Source organism: Ochotona princeps, chromosome X (genome assembly GCF_030435755.1).
Source record: "Ochotona princeps isolate mOchPri1 chromosome X, mOchPri1.hap1, whole genome shotgun sequence".
Taxonomy (NCBI): Eukaryota; Metazoa; Chordata; class Mammalia; order Lagomorpha; family Ochotonidae; genus Ochotona; species Ochotona princeps.
In genome coordinates this window covers 27,872,722-27,899,269 of record NC_080865.1, presented here as the reverse complement: position 1 = coordinate 27,899,269, position 26,548 = coordinate 27,872,722, and the positions used below count along the sequence as shown (strand labels likewise).

Sequence of the window (26,548 nt, the reverse complement as noted above, 5' to 3'; positions counted from 1 at the left end):
TGCCTACTTCCTTGTCAGGACACCACCAAGCAGGGGTCTAAAGAGTGAGGAAGACACAGGAGATTGAGATCCCTAAGCAGGGCATTCCCAGTACATGGGGGTACATGCCCCAAAGCCCACAGCAAGAAAAGCAAGGCCAGCACCAGTACCAGGGAGAAGCCCTAGAGGCCACAGCATAGTGCACCTGCAACCCTAGAGAGAAGAGGCTGTGAGCAGACCTGCCGGAGCTAAGTGAGCCACAAAGGTCAGCTTTAGAATCTGAGTCTTCAGACTTATAAGTAGGCAAAAAATGGTATCAGCAACTTTCTTTGATTTTCAACTCAGCATTCTCTGAATACTGGCATGACTGGAAGAAAAACCAAAACCGAGCACACCATCTTTTACTCACTCAGAACAATACTTATACTTGCTAAACAGATTTTAGTCTAGTATTAGAAAAACTGCAAAATAGGAGCAGCCATTTGGTGCCATGGTCAGCATTCCATATTATACTCCCTGGATTCAATTCCAGCTCCAACTCAGATCACAACAGCAGATGACAGGTTAAGTACTTGGGACCCTGCTACCCACATGGGAGATCTGAACTGAGTTCCAGGCTCTTGGCTTTGCCCTGGCCCAATCTTACCCATTGCATATACCTGAGGTGTGAACCAGCAAATGGAAGCTGTCTTTTGTTTCTGCTTTTTAAATAAATAAGTATTGGGGCTGCATCATGGCTCAACAGGTTAACCTTCCACTCTCTGTTGCTGGCACATAGTACATACGTACTAGTTTGTGTCCCAACTGCTCCATTTCCAATCCAGCTCTCTGCTTATACCTAAAAAAGCAGTGGGGAATGTCCCACAGCTTTGGGAACCTGTATACATGTGGGAGACCCAGAAGAGGCTCCTGACTCCCGGCTTCAGAACAGCTCAGCTCTGGCCATTGCGGCTGTTTGGGGAATGAACGAGCAGATGGAAGACCTTCTCTCTATATCTCTCCTCTCTGTAAATCTGCCTTTCCAATAAAAACTAACTTAATAAATAGATAAATCATTAAATATATTTTTATACAAACTGCAAAATAAAATAAAATTCGGCAGCAAATGCATGGCAATCACAGGAAGAATGAGGGACACCCTAGCTGGCTGGCTTTAACTCACCTGGGCGAATGCAATGGCTTGCTGTGGATAATAGACAGAGGCAGCTAGTCCCATGAAGCCAGCAGGATACACGAGCTTCTTTATTCTTGAACCTAATAAATAAAAGGTCGGAAATATCATCACACGACTTGTTGGCCTTACTACCACAATTTTACTTCACACATTTAATATTGAGTAACACTGCTTTGGTCCTAACTTGAGAAAGTTGTCTAATGACACTATTATACCTAAAAGAACCACTATGGTTTCACAACCTTATGGAGAGAGAACTCACACATCTAACCCATGTAAAGTATACAACAGCTTTCTTTCAGCTTGTTCCAGGTGAAGAAATCATCACGAGTCAATAAAAAACACTGGGGTCCACTGACAGTCACTGCCCAGTGTCCCTACTCCACTGCCATCCTAGGCCACCACTAATGTTTTTCTGTTGATGATGAACTTGCCTACTTTGGATCTTTCTTGTAAATGCAATCATATAACATGCTTTTTTGTGATTAGCTTCCTTTACTCCATAAATGTTTTCAATAGAAGCAATTCTTGTACAGAAACACACACACAAAATATTGCTTTGAAAATAAACAGCAAACCAGTATTTTTGTTTCTACAGCTTCCCAGTTAAATACTAAACATAAGTTCCTGTCTTCCTCTCCTTCCTGAAACTCTATTAAAACAACAGTAAAAAATGGAGTCCAGATGCAGAAACCCACAACGCTGAGAAAAGGTGCGGAGAGGCCAGTAGCAGGTAAGAAATTTCACACACACACACAAGCATGTACAGGAAAAATGCCAGGAAGTTTTGAGGAGAGGCTGCAACAGAGAAAGAGACCCATCCCAGCAGCAGGGGTGGTAGGGACTTCAGGGAGCAGAGTTGGCAACCAGGGATCGAGAGAGGGACAAGTGCAAGGCCCAGGCACAGACCATACCATGCCAGTACACAACTGTCCACAGCCAGGAAGTCACTGGAAACCAAAATTCATTTATTTACTTTTAGTTTTTATTTATTTCAAAGGTAGACACATACACTAAAAGAGAAAAATACTGAGCTTCCGTCTTCCAAATGCCTAAAACAGCTGTAGCAGAAACACAGCAAAGCCAGGAGCCCGGGACTCAATGTAAGTCTCTCACATGGGTGACAGGAACCCAAGGACTTAAGCTACCACCTGCTGCCTCACTGTGGATACAACAGCAGGAAGCTGGAATGAGAACCATAGAGAGGAGGTAAACTCAAGCATTCTGACTTAGAGCGTCGACATCTCAAGCAGCACCTTAACCACTGTGCCAAATGCCTGTAGCACGGCCCAATTCTCTGAAGATGGTAGGGCACCACTAGAGCAACACCACAGAATTTCTGCTGAGAACACAGGGAGTGAGCTGGGCAGAAGCAGCGCTTGTGGTGGTACCACAGCGTGAGGCCCTCCTCAGGCTAGCGCTGGCCATCCACTCTCCTGTAGAAGCTCTGCATTTTTGCTTTTCCAATTAAAAAAAAAATCTTTTTTTTTTTTTTAAACAAGGTGACTTGAGGCAGGGAACTTGCCTATCAGCAAAGTACCACTCCCACCTCCTCCTATCCCCATGTGTACAGACTTCCTCTCAGTATTTCAGTTGCTCCATTCTGAAACATGACCGGACGAACAAGGACCAGCAGTCACATCTGAGGAAAATATGCAAGATAAAAGAAAAGACCAAGATGAGCAAGAATTTTAAAATGACCCCTACAGGAAAGAGAACTTCAAAACAAAGCTAAGCCTGTTATTAAGTATCATTAAATAAATTCAAGAAATTGCTATATTTGAAGAAAAATAAAGTCTATAGCAAAGGAACATTCAGAGAACAAGAATGAGCTTGGAAATCAGTAAAGTAAAAAAAAGGTTGAAAGGAACAAAATAATAATCAAGAAAAAAAGACAAATAGGGTCATTTAAAATGAGCAAACTACTAATTCATCTAAGTTCAGCAAACAAAAAGAATGACAGTGAACTTTCAGAGACATTAGATTCTCTTCCTTTCCAGCAAAGGGCTGCGATCCATCAAAATGTCCAACCAAGCAGTGAAAACATTTGTATCTCCCCACATCATCATGGAAATTCAGAATAACTATGAATAAAAGATTCTCAAGGTTTCCAGGAAGAGAAGAAATGAATCATTTCAGCAGCAACCAAACACCCAGACGGACTCTCCCAGCTATGCTGGATGCTAGAAGATACTGCCTTCAAAGTTCTGATAAAAACAAATTCAACGCCCAGCCAAACTAACACTTGATAGGAGGGGAGAAAGTTGGTTTTCTTTTTTTCCATACATGCAAGGTCTTTTTTTTTTTTAAGATTTTATTATTATTGGAAAGCCGGATATACAGAGAGGAGGAGAGACAGAGAGGAAGATCTTCCATCCGAGGTTTCACTCCCCACGTGAGCCACAACGGGCCGGTACGCGCTGGTCCGATGCCAGGAACCAGGAACCTCTTCCAGGTCTCCCACACGGGTGCAGGGTCCCAATGCATTGGGCCGTCCTCAACTGCTTTCCCAGGCCACAAGCAGGGAGCTGGATGGGAAGTGGAGCTGCCGGGATTAGAACCGGCGCCCATATGGGATCCCGGGGCATTCAAGGCGAGGACTTTAGCCGCTAGGCCACGCCACCGGGCCCACATGCAAGGTCTTAACAAGCTTGCCTCCATGTGTGTTTCCATGAAAGTAACTTAAGCATGTAGTTCAACAGCATGGCAGAAAGGACATGGAAATCAAGAAAAGGGGCTCAAATCTAAGAAGCGGAAAGAAGACAAGTTCTTTGAACACAGCAATGGCTCTGCTGCAGGCTCAGGCCAGATGGTAGGATGCTGCGGAGCTACGGAAGAAGGGAATCGAAACAACAGCCGGCTGTGGAGCTTGCAGAAACCTGACAATGAGGTTCAGAAACTGGTAGCAGAGGGAACAGGAAGACACATAGATTTGACATTGAAAATCAGTTAGTAAAAGCACACTGCACACTCATATGCTAGCACAGCATATGTTCATAATATTTACACAGTTCCAATCAGATAAGCACTGTTTATTGGCTTCAAACTTTAAACAAATATCCAAGCATAGAATTGGGTTTACAGAAGAGAATACAAATACTATCAACCTAGACTGACAATGGCCCTGTCCTGGTGCTACTGCCTGAATTGATACCTAGAGGAGAAAAGCCTTTCCCACCCCTGGAATGCCCCTTTATGCACACAGGTGGGGAGCAGGTGAAGAGAAGCAAACCTGCCATCCAGTTATTTTTTGTTCCTCTAGACGAGGCTACTGAGGGGCAGCCCATAGGTCTTTACCACCTCTCATTCACACGGTGAGTTGGGGACCCCAGAACGTCAGGAAGGAGGTGAGATCATTTGCCCCACGCCTCCTAAGAAGCCAGTGGTAGGGGGCTGTAGCTATCAGCATTGCCACAGGAAATTAACTTGACCGTCAGTGCTGGGGGGCAGTCACTGCAAGGTAACAGTGGCAACGTTCAGTGGTCCAGCTGAACCTACCTGCCCTGGGAGTCTCTTGTCACCACCATGCTCATAGCCATCTTCATTAACTAAGACTACATTATAGATGTGCTCAAGAAATCCTCCCAGGAGGGACCTGAGCTCACTGTGCTACTTGCCAGCACCTGCTCCATCCACCTCGTAGCATCAGCAACCCACTCTGATCCATAAACTTACCTCGCACCTACTCATCTTGCCCAATGGGCCCCTCTGACACTGCTCACTCAAACCCCCTTGTGAAGGTACTTCAAAATGTTTGTGGAAGGGCCCGGCGGCGTGGCCTAGTGGCTAAAGTCCTCACCTTGAATGCGTTGGGATCCCATATGGGCGCCAGTTCTAATCCCGGCAGCTCCACTTCCCATCCAGCTCCCTGTCTGTGGTCTGGGAAAGCAGTCGAGGACAGCCCAAAGGCTTGGGAACCTGCACCCGCGTGGGAGACCCAGAAGAGGTTCCTGGTTCCTGGCTTCAGTTTGGCGCGGTGCCGGCCATTGTGGTCACTTGGGGAGTGAATAATCGGATGGAAGATCTTCTTCTCTGTCTCTCCTTCTCTCTGTATATCTGACTTTGCGATAAAAATAAATAAATCTTTAAAAAATGTTTGTGGAAAATGAAATTAAATGGTAAGCTGATTTCAGTGAAATCTAGGTCTAGTTTTTTCATTATATGCAGTTCCCAAACTTTATCAACTACCCATATCTCTCTAGCAGCCATGGGAAAAGATCTTTCATGTGTATGAACATTGTGAATTAGGATGTCAAGTCATTTTAATGCTACCAAGTCCCTTTATGAAAAAGACAGAAACAAACAAGCAGTAGGAATAGGAATGCACAGTAATGGCATTCCCATGCTGCTGTTCTGCCAAGGACAGCATGGTCCCCAACATTCTTCAGGATGGTCACCCTGGTGGACGTGCAGGGGACCAACACTCGACATTACACCCACAGCACAGAGAGCTGGCTTTGCGCCTGTGCAACTCTTCCAAGTGTCTTCCCCAAGGGTAAGCTCGCTGGGTCGCACATTCCTGCCTCCCTAACAACAGCCCCTGGCCTTGGGATGTTCACTTGTAGCAAATACTATTTAAATAAGACTATAACACTTCTCTAAATAACTTTTTAAACCAAGAGTAAACAATTTCAATATATGCTTAAAACCAAATATAATGGAACAATTAAGCATATTAAGCATGCCATATTTAGAATTCCCTCATTCTGAAAATCAGTAAATGAAAATAATGATCCAAACTCTTCTATAAAAAGGGCACAAAATTTTACCTACCTCTAGCCAAAACAAGTCCAACAAGGCCGGCAAAACCAATAACACCAAGTCTTGGAAAAAATCCAGGAGGTGCATTTTGGAGATATTCATAGCTGTCTACAATAGAATCAGATGAAAAAAATTTCATAAATGGCTCATTAAAACACTCAAAAAAGTCATATATATTTAGTATACACAGTATCAACCCATGTATTCATTACTTCTGCTAATATATTTTTAACGCTTCCATTTTACATGATATTCAGATATGATTTACCACACACAAAGCAAGTATCCAATTTTCAAGCACTTTTGCTTTGACAGGCTATTGACACTATTAGATTATGTGAAGGAAACATATTTGACTCAACCATTTGCCCAGGAAGAAACATAAATACAGAGATCCCTGGCTGTGTAAATTGTTATCCAAATAGCAACGCAGAGGAGACGTAGACAAATCTTTGCATAGATCTGTCACTATCTTCAAATGCTGTTTGCTCCCTGAAACCTAGAAACCAAACCCAGTAGCATTAAAGAAAACAAGTATGCTTGCCATCAATTCATCATCTGAACTTAAGAGCAGAATAAATTTGGATAATGACGGAAACTTGTAGTACTCACAAAAATCATGTGGAAAATAGTTGCTGTAGACAGTGACATCAATAAACACAAATATAACCAAGGAGTTTACTTCCATGCCACAACAGGCTTTACAACTTAGTTTGTAGGATGACTTCTGCTCCATCCAGACGCTCCCACCAAATAAGTCAGCTGGAGTCCTACCTCCTCTGTGACGCCGTTCCTAAACTCATCAGCCCAGACTGCTCCTCTTCTTCTAAGGTCCCATCACAGTTATTCTCTATAGCATCACTTGGTATGTAAGCTCATAGCACCTTGTGTTCAATCATTCAGGTGTGTACCTTATGTCTCCTTAATGATGGACTGGTTAGATTGCTGGGTCCTCTTCTCTTAGCAGTAATAGCAGAGAATAATTCAACAGACATTTATCAAGAACTCAGCTGGAAGTTGATAACTATTGGAGGAATTCGCAAACAACTTTCAGCTAGAAGATGACTCAGCAAAGCACTCTTTCTCTCAACTTCATCTTCAGCACTTCCCATGAGCTTATGGTTTCCCAAACCCTGAACACCCAGTCACAACTCTAAGCCTTGATCATGCTCTCCATATCCACTGTGTAAAAAGCCAGCTGCAGTCCAGCACCACAACCTGATATGCTTAGCACTGCTCCCTCAAGACTCAACTCAGAGATCCTTCTTAACTGTGTCCATCTCCCAAATTTCTGCTAAACAATCTCCTTCCTCTGGATCTTCATTAGTAATCTATGATTACCTCCATGTTTATATTAGCAGTAAAAACATAATTACATTCTTGTTGTTGTGCCCCTGGTCTTATCAACCTTAATCTTCAATGCTTGGCATGACTGTCACTTAATAAACATGCTTGAATAGGACTAATAAACTAGACTAGTCAATAATTCCCTCCCCTAGGTGGTATCACATACATGCCAATTTTCCCTTCCTGGGTTCTTTGGGAAATGTTGACGACTGCAAGTACTATTATAGGGCTTGTGACCCATCTGCATTCATTTCCATCTGGGCTTTTAGCTATTTTGCCTTTAACCTAATTTTTCCTTTCCATTCTGCTGTCTGGGTCATTTGAGGCAATTTTTTACTTCCCTTTATTTTTGCCTACCAGCACAGTGTTGCTCAATTCTAGACATGTACACAGCAGTTGACAGCAGGACACCCAGATGGCTCTGGTGAGCTGAGCCCAAGTGGGTAAACCACAAAGGAATTGGAAAGAAGATATGTTCTAAGACTGCACTGAAGCCAAAGCCCAGTTTCTGGCAGCATGCCTTGGTCATGACTGCTGGACAACGGATTCATCATCTTCACAGCCAGCCCAGCTCATGAGGAAGCATTTGTTCTGAAAGCCTCTGCAGTAACAGTGAGACCAGAGGACAAGACAAATATCACAAATAATGCTACAGCTATGAGTGACTGGGAAATAATAGGTAACATTTATTTATTTTGTTACGCCATGGAAATGAAATCTTGCAAAAACAAGATTTTGGTTTGCAAAGATGCCCACTAAGTGGAATGAAACATGATCAGTGTCTCTATTACTTTAATTAGTTCTTGACTGAGATTAAGTCAGAACACAGACAGTGAACAGTTCGTGGGGGTATACAAATGGTTCACATACAATAAACTGTTAAGGACAAAAAAGGCAAATGAGAACATGTGATACTACTAGTCACGCAGTAAGCTTGTTCCTGGGCACATCAGCTCAGCTCCTTTCCACCTCCAGGCTTCTAAGGCATGTAGTAATTAATAGCAAATGATCTATTCTAATTCTGAAAATCTATTAATGAGATGATATGCTGTTCTATATTGCATCTGGAAATCTATTTTTTTTATTATTTCAGTGTATCTGCACTTGCAAGCCTAACAATCCTAGTAACCCAGAAGTCACATGACTCTGTGGGTAAACCAGTCCTCTGAAACCCAGTGGAAACAGATCCTCTTTCTAGAAAAACCCACACAGTGCTAAAATTCTGCATACAACTTAAGAGTAACTTACAGACCTCTTAGAGTTCATTCATGGAACCCCCAGTAAAGAGTCCAATATCACTGAAATAAACGCTTGTATCTATTTGTAGATAGCAACTTACCTAATCCCCACTGAACCACACTTTGCATCTTGGGCTTAGCCTGAGAGTACATTTCCTACAAAGGTAAAAAGAAACTGAATGAGTAGGATTCACTGATTAGAAAGCAATAATAAACATACTTGTCTTTGCTGGATAAATCGTCTTACTAACACTTTAAATAAATATTTAGAAAAAAAAATGTATTTAAAAGGTAGAATGACAGTGGTAAAGACACAGAGGGGCGGGGAGAGGAAAAGAGAGGGAGAGCTTGAGCTTCCATGCATTGGTTTACTTCCCAAGTCATTGCAATGGCCTGGTCAGGGCAAAGGTGGAACCAGGAGCCAGGAACTCCAGTGAGGTCTCCCACATACATGGCAGTGAAGAGCCTTAGCATGAGTTCTACCATCTTAAGATAAAGGCATCATCCTGTCAGTTATGGGAAGCATTTTGTTTCTGGAAAGCATTGCAAACAGACAGCCAACAGACTAACAGCCTATAAGACAGCAGCAGGACATTTCCCAAGTTCCCTTATCTTAGTTAGGTTCCACTTGCTTTATCGCCCATTAATAAGAAAATGCCAAGCTGTACTTTTTGAAGTGTCAACCAATCACAAGGATTTAAAACTGGAAATCCCCTAAACTGTAATAAAAACTTTGCCCGTTCTGCTTGGGGCGCTCAATTCTTATCTGCGGCATTGATGATGGTTGGGGCCCAGGCTTGAGTTTGAATAAACTGCCACCATGTGCTAGCATTGGAATGGGTCTCCTGGTGGTCTTCGGAGACTTCGAGATCTGGTCATACAGCAGGAGGCTCATCTGGGATCCCCAAGGTCTCCAGGAACTCCGACCCCAAGCGCAGCAGTGGTGAGGTTTTTTTGTTTGTTTGTTTCTGGCTAGATGTGTTCTTGGGGTTTTGGAAGACTGACTAAGGGTCAAGGGGATGCACTGGGGGTCCATCAGTCAGGGGTCCTGTGAGACATCCTGGGTTCCCACTAGAAGGGGAGTTAAACACCTGAAAGAGGGTCCTGCCCGAGCATTGGAGAGAGTTAAAGATCTGAAATAGGGTCCATTCTCCATTTTGGTTTTTCTTTTGGTGATTGCTTGTAGTGTGTATGATCATTAGACAGACAAAATGGGACAGATTTTGACTAACCCCCTTTCCCTTCTGACCAGTAATTTTAAGGAAGTAAAGACAAGGGCACGTCACTTGAGTTTAGATACCAAAAAAGGAAAGCTAATTATCTTTTGTTCCACAGAGTGGCAAACGTTTGATGTAGGCCAGCCAGTGGAGGGCACATTCGATCTATCTGTTAAAGGTGCTGTCCTTCGCCCCCGAACAGGACGCCCTGACCAGGCACCCTACACAGCTGTCTGGGAAGATTTAGTCAGGACCCCACTTGGATGGATAAAGCCTTTCTTGTCCCCACAGAGACAGCTCCCGACGACAGCGTTGGTGGTCCGGGAATACCCGGAATGGAAACACAAGTGAAACCAAACCTTTGGCACCACTTTACCCGATCCTGGGAGAGTGGGGTGGATGAAGAATTAATTTTCCCTCTCCCCTACGAGTTCCCCACTCCAGCCAACCCAGCATCTGCCCCTGCGGGTGCTGGGCCAGATCCGGCCGGCAGTGAGCACGCGGAGCAGGGCGCAGCGAGCTGCACCGACCTCCCCAGGACCGCTGATTGAAGCCTGCTGCCGCTCCGTGCATTAGGACCCGCTGATGGGGCGGGGAATCATTCGCATCACAACTGGTCCTTTCCTACCAGTGACCTGTATGATTGGAAAATGCAAAAGGCTAAGTTTTCTGATAATTCTAGGGGCCTCTTAGATTCTAGTCTGTTTACCCATTTGCCAATCTGGGACGACTGGCAGCAGCTCCTTCAGATTCTCTTGACTACCGAGGAACATAAGAGAATGCAAGTGGAGGCTCGAAAACTGGCGCCGGGCGCTAATGGGGAGCCCACTACTGATCTGGATGTTATCAGTGAATGTTTCCCTCTCTCTCGTCCAGCATGGGACTTTAGCATGGCTGAAGGTAAGGAGAGGCTCCGAGTCTACCACTAGACTCTGTTGGGGAGTCTCAAAGCCACTGCTTGCAAGCCCGCTAATCTGGCCAAGGTCAAGGTAGGTGATGTACAGCAGGGTCGAGAAGAGAGTGTAGCTGCATTTTTAAAGAGAATCACGGTGGCCTTCAGATAGTATACGCCCATGGATGCAGAGGTGCCAGAGACCAAAGCAGCTGTGATCATGGCATTTGTTAACCAGGCAGCTCCAGACATTAAACAAAAGTTACAGAGAGTAGAAAGGTTGGGAGAAAAAAACGTATTCAAGTTGCTGAAAAGGTTTTTAATAATAGAGAGAGCCCAGAAGAAAAACAGGTTAAGGCTAGTGATCAGCAGACCTGCAATTTAGCAAAGATATTGTTAGCTACTGCAACAGGGGATGCTAAGGAAAGGGAACAAAGGACAAGACAAGGCGGAATACAAATCTAAGGCCAGGCAAATACAAATCAGTGTGCTTATTGTAAAGAAGAGGGACATTGGAAAAGGGAATGCCCAGATTTAAAACCGCAGTGAAGTACCAGTCCTGGCAACAGAAGAATTGAGTGACTAGGGGCGTCGGGGTTTGGACACTGTCGCCGAGCCCAGGGTAACCCTTAAGGTGGAGGGGACTCAATAAATTTCTTAGTGGTCACTGGAATACAACATTCAGTATTACTAGAGCCTCAAGATAAATTATCTAGTAAAACTTCTTGGGTCCAGGGGGCCACAGGAATGAGCCAATACTCATGGATTACCCAAAGAACATAGGCATGGGCCGGGTATCCCACTCATTCATGGTTATTCCTGAATGCCCTTACCCGCTGTTAGGAAGAGACTTGCTTACAAAGATGGGGTCCCAAATCTGTTTCCAACAGGAGGGGCCTCAGGTCCTCAATCATGAGGGACAGCCAATCCATGTCTTAACCATGCAACTTGAAGATGAACAGCAGCTACATCAGCGGCCTTCCTCCCCAGGCCCCTGAAATAGATGAATGGCTGCTGGCTTCCTCCCCGCCACGCCCATGTGTGGGCAGAAACTGGGGACATGGGACTGGCAAAACTTCAAACACCAGTTTTCGTGGTGTTAAAACCTAGGGCCGACCCAGTGTGGGTCCGTCAATATCCCATGCCCATGGAGGTTCGTAGAGTAACGCCACATTTTAAATGATTGCTAGACCTTGGCATATTGAGACTCCGCCAGTTGGCCTGGAATACTCCCTTGCTGCCAGATGCATTAGCAGGGAGCTCGATAGGAAGCAGAGTGCCTGGGACTGAAATCAGCACTTGGACATAGGATGCCCGCATCACAAGCATCAGCTTAACCCAGTGCCCCATGCTACCAGCCCCTTAGTAACACTTGTTGAACACAGGAATAATACGCTGTTTCCCTAGGTTTTGTCTTTTTCTTTTTGTACTTTTCCCTTTCTGCATGTTGCTAGGCACAGTGACTCTACTTAGCACCACAAAGCAGAGATTCCAAGTGGAAGGCTGCAATGTTGGTTGTGAAAACTAAAGCATAATGGCCTCATTTAGGGTTTTCCAGCATCCGACAATGCAGCCATCTTATTCTTCCTTTAAAGTGAGAGAAAAGAGGCAACAAATTAATCTCCTTGCTAATTACAGCAGTTCTTTCCTCCATGAGACTATATCTGCCTTTCACATTAATGCTGTTTCCCGATTTGGTGTTATTTTTGAGGTTATATCTGGAAACTACTCCTTTGATGCCAAAATGAGAAGTTTCAATAAGACCAGGGAGTCTGCAGTTCGGTACAGACACACACTTGAAATAAGCGAATTGCCAGCATTCTCCTAGCAACAAAAAGGCAGCTTCCTACAGGAACATCAGGTGATAAGACAAAGGAACAGCTAGAAGGTACCTGCCTTCAAGAAGTCTACAGTGCAGAAGGTGCCCAAACTAGCCGCTCCTTAAAGAAGGATTTCTTTTGTGGCTTTCAGTTCATCCGAACAAGGATGCTCGGTGTAGCAACTGAGTTGCTGCTTACTAGACCTGCACAGCGGAGTCCCTGTGTTCAAGTTCTGGCTCTGTCTCAGATTCCAACTTCCTGCTAATGTGCATGCCAGGAGGCAGCAGGTAATACCTCTTTTATAATTCTGTGATAAGCTCTTGGATCCCTGCCACCTACGTGGACAATCCAGATTGAGTTTCAGGTTCCTAATTTCAGTTTGGCTTGGCCCTGACTGTTGCAGTCATTTGCAGAGTGAGTCAGTGTTTGGAAAATCTCTCCCCACTCTCCACCTATCACATTTCCCCATAAAATTAAAATATATTTTAAAAATTTATCAAAAACATAATTATGAAAGCACTTTTTGATTTATTTATTTGGAAGGCAGAGTGACACAGAGAGATCAAGCTTCCATCCACTGGTTCACTCCAAAATGCCCACAGCCAGTGCCGAGCCAGGTCAAAGCCAGAAGCCACGAAGGAAGCAGGAAGGAACAGAAGCACCCAGGCCATCACCAGCTACCTCCCAGGCACATTAGAGGGAAGACGGATTGGAAGCAGTGCTAGGATTTAGTTTCAGGCACTCAGATATGGGGTGCAGGTTCCCAAGTGGCAGCTTAGCCTATCGCCATTTCCAAATATAACTTCAAAGATACTGGCAAATCAGGAAACAGCCATTACTGTTTAGTGTGGTACAGGCTAAGTAACCCTTTCATGAAAAACCTGGAACCAGAAAAGTTTCTGATTTAGGAATTTTTCAGATTTTGGAATAGTTGAATTCCTAAGCCAAAAATCCAAAATCTGAAGTATTCCAAAATCCAAACCGTTATGAGCATCAAGTGAGTGCTATGTTGCATATTTTCAAGCATTCTGCACCTTGGAGTTTTGAATTAGAAATGCTCAATCCATACTAATTTATAAAATCTTTAGGAAGGGGGAAAAACAATTTTGATATAACTGCTTACAACATATCCTTTTCCTTGATGAGAGTTCCAGCACCGGATCCTCCCTTGGTAGACAATATTTTCATAACCAAAACCAATAAGATAGTTAGCATTACTTTGGCTCAAAAGTGCAGCAACTGGAACTCGAACCTGTGCTCACATAGGATGTCAAGGTCACAGGCACTGGCTGAACATGTTACACTTCCCCCTGCTACCAGCCATCCACTCATGAGTCAGATGCTGTTCACTGCCCAGCAAGCGGAAGTACTTTCTGAGACCATGGTGACAGCTCCCACCAGGATGAAAGAGCATCTCTGTACCTTGGCCTCAAATGACACTGATGAATGTTGGAATCATCTTACCTGGGGCCCTTCATCAGCCCCTCTCCCAGAAACACACAGGCAACACTCCCTTTTCAGCACTGCCTCCAGACAAAAATGCATTTTCAGAAGAGCCGTTACCTGACACCACCTTGTATATGGCTCACAATGATGTCGAAGCTGTGAGATGCTTTCTTCAAGTTGGGTCCTGGGCTCCTCCACATACTTAGACTGACCCTCAGGAACAGAGTAGAGTGAAAGCTGCACACATTAAAACCAAACCAAGAAACATGTAAGAGATAATAGAGAAAGGAAACCACCACATAACGCATAATCAAATCTGCAAGTAAAATATTTGTAGTAATTAATGAATCACACTGACCCTAGAGGTTATAGGCAAACTGAACCTTACTTCAGATGATCTTTTGCACCTTAATTTCCTAATCAACAAGGCCAAGGCCAATAGCACAGGGCTATAGAGTATCCGATCCCTCTCCCTATTCACTGATCACAAAGCAACTTACACTTTATCTGTGTTACATACTGGCATTTGGTGTTACGTACTGGTATTTGATATTCCACCTTACATTTAATTTGGAAAAAGAACTCCATTACTCCAAAGGGTGCTGGAGAGGTAAACATGCAGCTTACAGCAACTAAAGGGCATGTTACTTAGTGCAAATGATCAGTCTGGTGCTGATCCAAAAGCAGCAGTTGGTGGGTTTGCCCCCACCCAGAGAGGCAGCTTTCCGTGCCCACTACGGGCTGCCCTCTTCACTGAAAAACATCACTGTCCCAAGGCCTGAGAAGACATTAAATGAGAAAAGATAACCTAATTAGCTTTATGCAAGGGCTAACCTTGCCCCAGACTGAAGGGAGGACTTTATATCACTGTACTCAGAGACAACAGAAACCCAATCTCCCAATAATTGGGGGGAAGTACAACAAATGGAATGTAAATAATGGGGCAAAGATTTTTTTCTTTTATTTACTCAGTCTATTAAATATCTACTTAGGGGCCTCTAATCCAGCCACCAAGCAGAAACAAGTCAAGGCTGTCACACTTAGAAAGGGAGAAGAAATATCTTGGCAGAATAAACAGCCCAGAATAGGGCAGAGAGCTTAGAAAACCAAGTTGGGTTTATAATCTCCTAGGACAGTGCAGAGTCTCCATTAAAAAGTCTACAAAATATCCCTTAAATATACTGGAGTGGAGTACTATTAAAGCTTATCTACTGAAAAAATTACAGCTGAGCAATTTCCCACAAAGATAATGGAGTCTAAGGACACATAATTCTTTCTTTCTTTCTTTTAGACATCTTCCAGTCACTTCTTTCTGATAGGCAACTGATAGAAACTCCTCGTCAGTAAGTGAGCCACATGTTCACAGCAGCATGTTACCTCATCGACCTTCACGGAGCTTTTGTGAGGCGAGTCTTTTTTCGGTGCTGCGTAGACTCTGAAAGGGAGCAGACCCAGGCTGGCAGGCCCCACAGACCTCTGAAGTACCTGAAACACAAAAGCCACCATCACCGTTTCTCCACACCGCGAAGCAAACCTGCAACACATGCGCTCTGCAGCCACTCCTGCCCTGACCGCTTGGATTCAGTGTTCCTGACCTTCCTCCTTGTTTGATGTATTGCTTCCGGTGGATCTTCCTAGTTCTCATTTCCAGCTTTCAATCCTTGACCTGATCTACTTATTAATGCATTTTTTTCAGATTCACTTATCTGACAGAAGTCAAGAGGAAGAGAGTGAGAGATCTTCCATCAGTTGGCTCACTCCCCAAATGACCACAAAATCCAGGGTTAGAACAGACAAAAGTCAGGAGTGGCAGGGGCCCAACAATTTGGGTCAGGTTCTGTTGCTTTCCCAGGCACATTAGCAGGGACCTGAGGACTTGAATCAGTTTTCAAATGGGATGTTGGCATCACAGGTAGTATCTTAACCCACTGTGCCACAAGGCCACCCCCTACATTTCGCATAGCTTTCTCGTTCAATTCCTATTTCCATTTTTATGGTATCAATCTCACCCACTTTCACCTTTGATTTTAAATGTCAACTTGATTTAAAATACAACATTTGATCGGATTCTTAGTAATTCTCCTCTATCGCCCTCTCTTCATTCATTGTTCAAGCTTATTGATTTTTAAATTATTTTCTTTTCCTTTGAAAGACACCGAGCCAGAGAGCCTCCTGAGAAGTGAGCTCTCACCTGCTCCTTTCCTGATGGGCACTAGACCTTGGAACTGGTGTGTACCCATGGCCTGGCCATTCCCTGTCCCAGGTACCAAACCTTGAGAGTCCGTTTTGCAGGATTGCTCCATGCCCAGGGCAGATGACTTGCCTCAACAGATGGGTGCGTATGCACCTTCCAAGAACTGAACAGATATGCTCCACAATGTGTTAGATGAGTTTGGCTTGCTACAAAGTCAAGTCCAATGTGTTAGGAGCCACATCTGCAACAAGCCTAGACAAAAGGGCTATGTTTCTTTCCAGGGGTGAGGAGAGGGCCCGCGGTTGGGGAGGAGCGTGCAGCCCCTGGGCCACCTAAGGCCTGTGAAATCATTTAGTCTGGCCCTACTAGACAATTGAAAGTAGGACTTGAAATTCAAGAAATCTACAGCAGTCTAATTTGTAAGTTATTAATTTTGTATGGCCCATGATTCATGTTTATAATATAAATACCCCATTCCTACTTTTTACATATATTGAAAGATTTATTTACCTGGAAGATGGAGCTAAAGAGAGAAGGAAAGACAGAGATCTTCTATTTGCTGCTTTACTGCCCACATGGCTGCCAATGGCTAGAGCTGGCTAGGCCAAAGTCAGGCTTCAGGAGCTCCATTAGGCCTCCCCCATGAGTGCAGAGGCCCAAGGACTTGGACCATCTTCCACCACTTTCCCAAGCACATTAGCAGGGAGTGGAACTGGAAGTGGAGCAGTCGGGACTTGAACCAGCACTCATATAGGATACTGGAATCACAGGCAGTGGCCTAACGCACTGTGCCACAACACGAGCCCCCTATCCCTGCTTTAGGTCTAGGGACTCTGGAGTACACCTCTCAGTTCCTAGATGCCTCTCCCAAAGTAAGGAATCCAATGTGTTGCCTTGGCTCAGATTTTGAATATAGCTACAATATTCACAGCCTTTGTGGTGATTAAAATTTGGCTTAGATAAAGGAGACTTGGTGTTTGAAAACATTTCCAGACCTCAGAGTTGAGCATGTTGACTCTCGTGGCTAGACCTTCTTTCTACTCTGATTCTATTCTCCAGCAAGATATCTTATACTTACCCTGTCGAGGAACATCCTCACTATGAGATCTTACACTCTCAGCTCTTGCTTTACATGGCTTAACTGTTGATGGCAACAGAACCACCAGGATTGGAGCTGAGATAGACGGTGCCCTTCCCCCACCAAAAAAAAAAAATGGCATAAAAGGGAAGGTAGCCAGTATCCGAAAACATACATTCACTCCCTTCTCCTGCCACGATGACCCAGGGACAGATGATTTGACTGCACAACAGTCAGAAGAGGTCAACCGCTTCAAAAACAAGTATTCACTGCATCCCTGTGACCCCACGTCAGTCACAGTGCTAAACAGGACACAGCATTCCAGCAGACATGTGGTCTGCCCTTACTGCAGAGTTAAGCTTGAGTTTATCCACAAAGTTTCTAACTATGGTTTATAAAAAATAAGCTGGGCCCAGCGCCGTGGCCTAGTGGCTAAAGTCCTTGCCTTGAACATGCCGGGATCCCATGTGGGCGCCAGTTCTAATTCCAGCAGTCCCACTTCCCATCCAGCTCCCTGCTTGTGGCCTGGGACAGCAGTCAAGGACGGCCCAAAGCCTTGGGACCCTGCACCTGTGTGGGAGACCTGGAAGAGCTCCTGGTTCCCGGCTTCGGATCGGCACGCACCGACCATTGCGGTCACTTGGGGAGTGAACCATCAGTAGGAAGATCTTCCTCTCTGTCTCTCCTCCTCTCTATATGTATCTGACTTTCCAATAAAAATAAATCTTTTTAAAAGTAAGCTAATATTCTAAAGAAGATTTGGGTGAGACTGTGTTGATCTTTCAGGTGCAGCACGAAGGCAGACTGTCAGCCATGGTTGAAGACAACATGAACCTGGCCATCAGCACTAAGCTACTCAGAAAGCTGACCTATTCTACCTTTTGCGCATAAAAGCACACTGCAAAAAAAAAAAAATCTGCAGGTCCGGGACAACATTCTGATTATGTCCCATTAAATCTGCTTTAAAGACATCTAAAAAATACAATCTAAACAAATACCCGGTGTAGTCACTTGGCACAACAGTGAAGTCACTACTCAGGACAGTCACATACTATCTCGGAGTGCCTGGTTGGAGTCCTGGCAGCTCTACTTCCAATCCAGCTCCCAGCCAATGCATATCCTGAGAGGAGGCAGGTGATGGCTCAAGTGCTTGGGTCCATGACACCTAGCTGGGAGACCCAAGTGGGATTCTAGACTCCCGCCTTCAGCCTGGCCTAACCCCAGCATTTGGGGAGTAAGTCAGCTGAAGGAAGATTCTCCTTCTCTCTCTGTCTCACTTCTGCCTTTCAAATAAAAATGGAATAATAAGTAAAAATACAATGCCCTAAGGTTTTTTTTTTTTTAAAGAGATGAATAGTAAACCTCAAATCCCTGAAAAATTTCTTTTTAAATTCTATGGAGAATCCAGTGTGTGGTGTGTGGTATCTCTAAGAGGGGCCTAAGGATTTTTCCCACAATGGGCCAAGTTTAGAAAGTCACTCTTTCACAAGCGGATGCTTAGGAAATAGCCCATTGATGTTTATATAATATAAACACAAATTTACTTCCGAGTTTGAAGACCAAAACGGAAATTGTCTTAAACATAAAAATCAAAAAGACTGACCACCTGCTGGAGCAACAATGGGATTTAATGAATTCAAGAAAATCTCTCTGCTGTGGGCTTTGGTCTTGGTGACAACTCTCAGAAACCCCAACAGAGAGCCTGAGTTCAGCTCCTCACTCTAATTCTTGATGCAGATCCTGGAAGGCAGCGAGCGGCAACTCCAGTAGCCGGGTCCCCACCACCCACGTGGGAGGACTGGACTAAACGCCAAGCCCCTGCCGTGTGGCAGCCGCAGCCATGTGGGTGACAGTGCGTGCTTGTGTGCGTGCACGCCCTCACTGCTCTCTCCATTTTTTTAAAAAAAGAAAACCTCTCCCAATTCTAAGGAAGCCCCAACTCCACTCCAATTCTGAAATTACTACTTCATCCTTCTACCTCCTTCCATGGACAAACTGATTCTACAAATAGACTGTGGTTAGCAGGCAGAACGGGGGATGCCTTAGCAGCTCAGGGAGTGGGTGTGACTGTACAAAATACTTGCCTGTATATATAGTTCAACACAGAAAGATACTGTTCCTCTAAACTTGATCTCCTCCTCTGTTCACAATTCAAGGACCTCCAACTGTTCTTCTCCAGGTCACCAGGGCATCCCAGCTGCTAAGCCCCGTGCACCCTGAGACTGATGGGCACCCCACTATCTTCAAACTCATTCCTTGGCTGCTAAGAATCTACTCTGCCCCATTCTACAAGCTTCCTGGGCACTGCCCTGCTCTCTTTGTGGGCCGTCTCACCCTCTGCTCAGCTCATCAAGGTTGATAGCTCCCTGCCTTCTCCCTGGAAGGATGGTTCATTTAGACCCAACACTTGTCTTGCTTGTATGAAGTCCTTACTTTCATCCATTTGAAAGGCAGAGAGACAGAGACAGACAGTGATTTCTTACCCAGCACTTCACTCGCCCAAACGCCACCAACGGCGTAAGCTGGGCCAGGCTCAAACTGGAAGTTAGAAATTCAATCCCGGTCTCTCATATTCATGACAGGAACGCAATACTTGAGCCCTCATCTGCTGCTTTCTGGGGTACACTCAGAAGTGGAGCCAGAACTTGAACTCTAGCACCCAGTGGCGGCATGGGCACGGCAGGGGAGGAGGCTTAAATGTTTCCTACAAATGTAAGTCCTTACGTGACTGCTAGAGGCTAAGAATGCAGGAAACGGTGGGATAGACCAAAGGTACAAATTTCCATGACACAGAATGTGTGGGTTCTGGTATAGAACAGCACTGCAGGGCGACAAAAGTTCACAAGAACCTATTATCTGTTTTGTGAATAATTTGAAATCAGCCTGATTTGATCAGTGCACAATATGTACTGATACACCTGACTTCAGAAAAATGTTCAATTATTATGTGTTAATCAAAACACGATTTAAATGTTTAAGGATGTGAAACTGCTAACCGAATTCAAGTATGTTATACATGTTTTGAAATACCAAGCTATACAGCACAGAATATACAGCTAAAATTTACAACCAAATACATGAATTTCACTCTCTAAGATGCACAAACAAGCTGCGAAGTCCAGGTCAGGATGGCCAGCTGCGGCTTCGAGCCGAGCCTCGGGCTGTAGGTGTACCGTCCTGGAGGACGGCTGCACAAGGCTTTTCCACTGCCACTCACTACAGCATTCTCTCCCAAAGCCTACCTTTCCAATTGTTTCCTTCTTCTACTTCTTTAATGTGAAAGAAAATAGAATTTAACCCTATTACCACCAAGGTCAAATAAATGATGTGATTTTCTCAGCCACCAGACGTGATAACCTCAGGCAACAAGCCCTGCTGTTGGGACTCATGCTACTGATTATCCAAGCGTGAGTCACTTAAGAGCCAGATCAGCAGCCAGATTCTAAATCAATTAAAGAGGACAAAACACTCTCCTAATGGCATCGCTGGATGCAGGCTCCGTTTGGGATCTGCCACAAGCAGTCCCTGAGAGCAGGGTTCGAGCACCAGCAGCGCCAGCACTGTGGCTAACTGGGGCTCCAGCCCTGCTGAGGTCAGAGTCGTCCCAGAGGCCGGAGAGCCCGGGCCCTGTCAGCCCTCGGGTGGGAGTCGCGTGTCACTACACCAGCACCCACCAGCCTTGGGAGGAGGGCTGCTCCGCAGCAAGTGCAGCTACTTCTCCTGTCCAGCCTCCCCCGCACAAGGGATCTTCCCCAGAAGAAGCTCACAGGCTAAGTGATGCAGGTGCTGGCACCTGGAAGTTGAACCTACGTGCCCTGCGCTGATAAGGTCAAGGTACTGTGGACACGGCACCCACTGGGTCTGACCCCAACACATGTTTTCTCAAAACATTTTTCTTCAACCATTATGAAATGTAACCTTTTTTTGTGTTAGCATAGAGTAAAAAACAATGCAGAAGCTATTGCACAGTATTTTCCAAGAACGGTGATTCTAACCAGGTCTTGGAATGTCCATCACTCCTGTTGTCACCTGTATCTTCATAAAGTGCCGGATACAGAACTATGCTGGTGAGCAGCAAAGCGCTTCAACTGACAGCTCTCAGAAGAAATAAAAACAACCAACAAGCATACGAAAAAATGTTCATGACTAGCCACCACGGACGTGAAAATCAAAACCACGAGGAGTTATCGCTTGACCCCTCTCAGAATGGCTTCTAGATCTTCTTAGCATTTATTCTTAGGCACATCTTAGAAATATGGTCATTTTCAAATGTATTCCAAAATAAATCAATAAAACTTAAAAAAAAACCTGACTAAATCTTTCCTCCAAAAGAAAATTCTTTAGTATTTCTCTGGTTCCTAAACTTCTTACAACAAATACTGATTTGTCTTGGGACATGCAAAGAACAAAACCAAATGGCTGGCTCCAGAGGTGATTCTAAAGATTTTCTTACAAAGCATGAAAATAGTTCTGAACCGGAGAGGAGTAAAAATGTTTTTGATTGATGATGCTAATTCTCGACAAATACAATGATCAGTAGTGGAATTTGGGGAATAAATATATTGAGGAGATAATTCGATCTATCATGTCAAGATGATGGTTTTTTCAGACCCTTGCTGGCATGTGTAGATTCGGGAGCACTCAGACTTTAACAACCATGCAAACCACATCATTTGCACCTGACTCACCAGAAAGGGGAGGACAGATCCAGCATTTTCAGATTCAGATTTGAAGCAAGACTGTCTTCCCACCAAGACAAACAAAGAACAATTTCATGAGAAAATTCCAAAGCTGATCCACAGTAGACTAACTGATATTTTCTAGTTCTTTCTCATCCATTGCAAACAGACTATAATCTAAACAGATAAGCACAGAAACAACTGAGGCTCTCAGGATTAATATTATCTTTTGCTCATGGGACCCCAGCTTTGCTTTCTATCGGAAGGGCAGAACGTACCACACAATTCTATCAGCAAGGCAAAGTCAACATGTCACCAGCATTATTTCATTTTTTGTTTTTTTTTAAAAAAAAAAAAACAAAACAGTGATCAGGGTGAGCTTTGAGCCTGTGGGTTACAATGCCACTAAAGACAACCATGTCTTCCCTCAGTGAGCCTGCGCTCACTTCCAGCCTGGGAATGAGTGGGCTGCTGCCAACCAGAGGAGACCCACATCCTGCCTTCAGCCCGGCCCAGCCCCAGCCATGTGGGCATCCAGGGAGTGAAGCCCCACAGGGGAGCTCTCTGGGTCTCTCTGCCTCTGAAACAAGTTTTTAAAAAGCTATGAAATTTTATAAAACTCACACAGAAAAATACTAACTTTAATAATCCATAAGGGGACCTGACACGGTAGCCTAGTAGTTCAAATCCTTGCCTTGCATGTGCCAGGATCCCATATGGGTGCCAGTTTATGTCCTGGTTGCTCCACTTCCCATCCAGCTCCCTGCTTGTGGCCTGGGAAAGCAGTCAAGGACGGCCCAAAGCCTTGGGACCCTGCACCTGCGTTGGGAGTCCCAGAAGAGGCTCCCGGCTTCAGATCAGCTCAGCTCCAGCCACTGTGGTGACTTGGGGAGTGAAGAAGCAGGTAGAAGATCTTTCTCTCTGTCTGTCCTCTCTGTATTTTCCAATAAAAATAAATACATCTTTTTAAAAGAGTTAAATAAACAGGAAGGTACTCTCACTTGATCTTAGCCAAAAGGCTGAGAAGCGACAGGAAGGTATTCTCAAGAACAAAGAATGAAATAACCTCATTGAGGCAATTCTTGAGCGACCCAGTTGGGCTATGCTAACTTCTCAGCCTTGGAGCACACATGACATGTGATTTACCAGGTTGCAAATTCATTCCGAACTTCCTCACCCAGATAGCAATGTACTGCCGCTTGCCTAAAACAACAACAACAACAAGCATCTTTTTCTTCCTCACAGGATGGCATCCTGAGTCTACTCATCTTTTGAGCTAACGGACTACAGGCAGAAAAATACTACAGGGAAATATTTACTTCTCATCTGGTTTTTCTTCTTTTTTATTTTTTTTATCAGAAAGATAGATTTACAGAGAGAAGGAGAGACAGAGAGAAAGATCTTCCATGGCTACTTCACGTCCCAAACGCCTGCAATGACCAGGACTGGAGCCAGGACAAAGCCAGAAATAGGGAACCCCAGAGGCCAGAGGTAAAGCCGCCACCTGTGACGGCCAGCATCCCATGTCGGTGCTGGTCCGAGTCCTCGGTGCTCTACCCGCAACCCTGCACTGCACTAATGTGCCTGGGAAAGCAGCAGAGGCTGGCTGAAGTGCTTGTGCCCCTGCATCCAAACAGGAGATCCAGAAGAAGCCTTTGTGGTCATTTGGGGAGCGAACCAGTGGAAGAAAGATCTTTCACTCTCTCTTTTCCCCCCTCTTTTTTTCAACCTAGCTTTAAAATAAAAATGAATAAATTTTTAAAAAGAACACGAAAGGGGATGGCACCTTGGCATAGTAGGCTAAGCCTCCACCTGCTGCACCAGCACTGCATATAGCTGCCAGTTCTAGTCCCAAGTGTTCTACTTCTAATCCTGCTCCCTACTTAAGGACTGGGAAAACAACAAAGGATGGCTGCAGTCCTTGGAACCCTGCACCCACATGGGAGACCTGGAAGAAGCTCCTGACTCCTGGCTTCAGACTGGCTTCGTTCTGACTGTTGCAGCCATTCGGGAAATGAATCAGCAGATGGAAGAGCTTTCTCTTGATCTCTCCTTTTCTCTGTGTAACTCCACGTTTCAAACAAAAATAAATTTATTAATACTATAAATATATCGATTCTGAACTTTTTGAAATATCTTTGCTATAGTTTTCTTACATATGTAATTCACTTATATGAAGTGATTTTAAACGCACCGTTCCAATAAACAGTGAGGGTCATTTCCTAGACTCTAGGGCATTCCAGTCTAGCCTAGAAAGGACATGGGTGTGGAACACATGTACATAGATTAAAAATTAAACCTTTATGTCCTGCAGGTCTCCAAACATGAGGCGGCCTCAGAGGGTCATAAAATCATTTTTCACGAATGTTCAAGTTCCTTGTACTTTTCTTCCCCATTTTCTGACCGCCCCATTCTTGCCAGGTCTCATTCATCTACTTACTTCTCCTTGGCAGTGCTAGCTGCCAGCAGGAAGCTGCCTGTGTTTTAGAAGTACAGGGAAGAAGGCTACAGCATCCCAGGTGGAGTTTTCTTCTGCACAGGTGACAGACGCAACCGGCGAAAGTGCAGCAAGGCCTGAGAGTGCTCAGGGTCACAGCGTGCCCGGCCACGCCACCACACCTGCCCCTGGGCTCCCCCCGGGAGAGGCAGCCAGGCATGCTAGCAGCTCTGCAGTACTGTGGTCAAGGGACCCTGAGAGACTACACCACCTCGGGGAGGCCACTGAGGCAGGAACAGAACAACCAGAACCCGAGCCTGAACTTGCAGCCGGTGGTTGGTTTGTTCTGCTGTCTAACTTCTGGAAAAGGTAAGAAAGGGAAAAGAAAAAATTCTGCCCACAAAAGCTGTGTTTACGCAAGTCTAAGTCTGTTCCTCGTAATTCCCCAAGCGCTCCCTGGCAGGTGCTCAGGTAGGACCTTTCAGAATGCACGGATGTGAGATCATGTTCAGATGTGAAAGAGAACGTCACAGCACTGAGCTCTTGACTCAGCTGGCATGATTAAGGCACTAGAACACGGAAAAGCTGGGCCTGGCAGGAGGGCAGACAGGCCACTCGGGCATCACACCAAGCCACAAAGGCCATGGGAGGCCACCTTGGGCCACGTCCCCTGGGGCGCCAAAGGAACAAGCCACAGCTCGGCCCTGCAGAAGTAACTGACTCACAGTAACTTTTACCGGGCCCTCTTCTCGGCCATAGGCCTCTGTTAGCACAGCACCAGCTGAGTTCCCCAGCCCAGGCCCACAGCTCCCCAGAAGACCCCACACCCTTGGTTTCCATGTCAACTGGCGGCCATCTCTCCAAGCCCATAGCCACTTCACCAAGTCTAACCTGTTAAAAAACAATCTACCACCTCCCTCCAACCCAAATTCTGCCTTCTTCCTCTTCCTCATTTCAATGAATGGTTTAGACAGCCACTCCATCTTGGCCTGGGCAGGGCCTGACCTTTGGAGGAGACATCGCTTGAATACACGCCCTATCTGGGAGTGCCTGGGTCCTAAGGTCCCGGCTCTGCTCCAGGTCCCAGCTTCCTGCTCCTGCACACCGTGGGGGCTTGTGGTGGTGGCTCAGGACTTTGGTCCCTGCCACTCACATGGGAGGCTCAAGCTGAGGTCCCAGCCCTGCCTTCAGCTTGACCCAGCCCGAGCTCTTGCGGACATTTGGGGAGTGAACCAGCAGAAGGAAGATCTGTGTCTCTTTACCTTTGGAATAGCTAAAGAAAGAGCCTGGGACACATCCCTGAGCTCTTCTCCCTGTTCTGCCACATGCGATCACCTACCAAGTTTGGAAATAAAAACACACTTTTGCAGATCCCCAGGTACCACAACACTACTTTGGCAGCCTTTTACAAGAAGATGATGAAAATGTAATGACAGCTCACATTTCTTGAGTACTTAGTGCCGAACAGAGGTCTACGCTTTGGGCATGAGTGCACTCAACACTGATCTTGACCTAGCAGCAGAGGCCAGAGCCCTGGGGCATCTGCCCCAAGGGGACACGCTGAAGCTCAAGGTCACAACACTGCCAACTTGCTCATCTCTGTCCTGCACCCAGTTTTCCACTTCAATTTGGAAGATTTTTTTAACCTTGTCTGCCTAGCTTTGAAAGGTCAAGCAGGTTTTCCTTCTACAAAGTCTTCTGATGCCCCCTGCTGGTGCTCTTGCCTCAAAGCCAGTCATTCTTTTTTTTTTTTTTTTTTTTTAAGTCAGTCATTCTTAAGGTTGGCTGCTGGCTATAGAAAACCCAATGCTTGGATGCACCGGCTAGACTCTGATGGCAGAGGGCCAGGCTCAGGGCTGGCCACCAGGACTTTCAAGGCTCCCCCTGTCTCTCTAACACACAGTCAAGGTTGAGACTCAATGCAGCAGGGTGGACTTTTCAGGTCCATGGTCATAATCACATCATGAGCTTTTAAAAGCAGTCTCACAATCACCAGGGGTTCCCCCCTCCAAAAGAAATTAAAGATTCCTTCCTCACAAATAAAATTCAAACAGGAACCACAGGCAGGGTCCTGGAAACGACTGGTCTTCTTGAGGAATGTGAGTGGCCGGATCTGGGGATTCTTTCCCACAGAAGCGCTGGCCCTTCTCATTTTTTTTTTCTTTTTTAAGATTTACTTCATTTTACTGGAAAGTCAGATATACAGAGAGGAGGAGAGGCAGGAAGGAAGATCTTCTGTCCAATATTTCACTCCCCAAGCAGCCACAATAGCCAAAGCTGCGCTGA

The 26,548-nt window shown here is 45.2% G+C and overlaps 1 protein-coding gene across 1 annotated transcript in view; it reads right to left on the bottom strand.

The window, feature by feature from the left end:
* The window catches only part of APOO (apolipoprotein O), a 54,798-nt gene that overhangs the window by 23,376 nt on the left and 4,874 nt on the right, over positions 1-26,548 (bottom strand). Inside the window, exons 2-6 of the mRNA XM_058658986.1 lie at positions 15,252-15,359; positions 13,992-14,111; positions 8,601-8,655; positions 5,927-6,022; positions 1,142-1,233 (exon numbers count right to left, since the gene is read on the bottom strand). Coding sequence (XP_058514969.1) covers positions 1,142-1,233; positions 5,927-6,022; positions 8,601-8,655; positions 13,992-14,111; positions 15,252-15,359 — 471 coding nt within the window. The remainder of the gene's footprint in view (positions 1-1,141; positions 1,234-5,926; positions 6,023-8,600; positions 8,656-13,991; positions 14,112-15,251; positions 15,360-26,548) is intronic.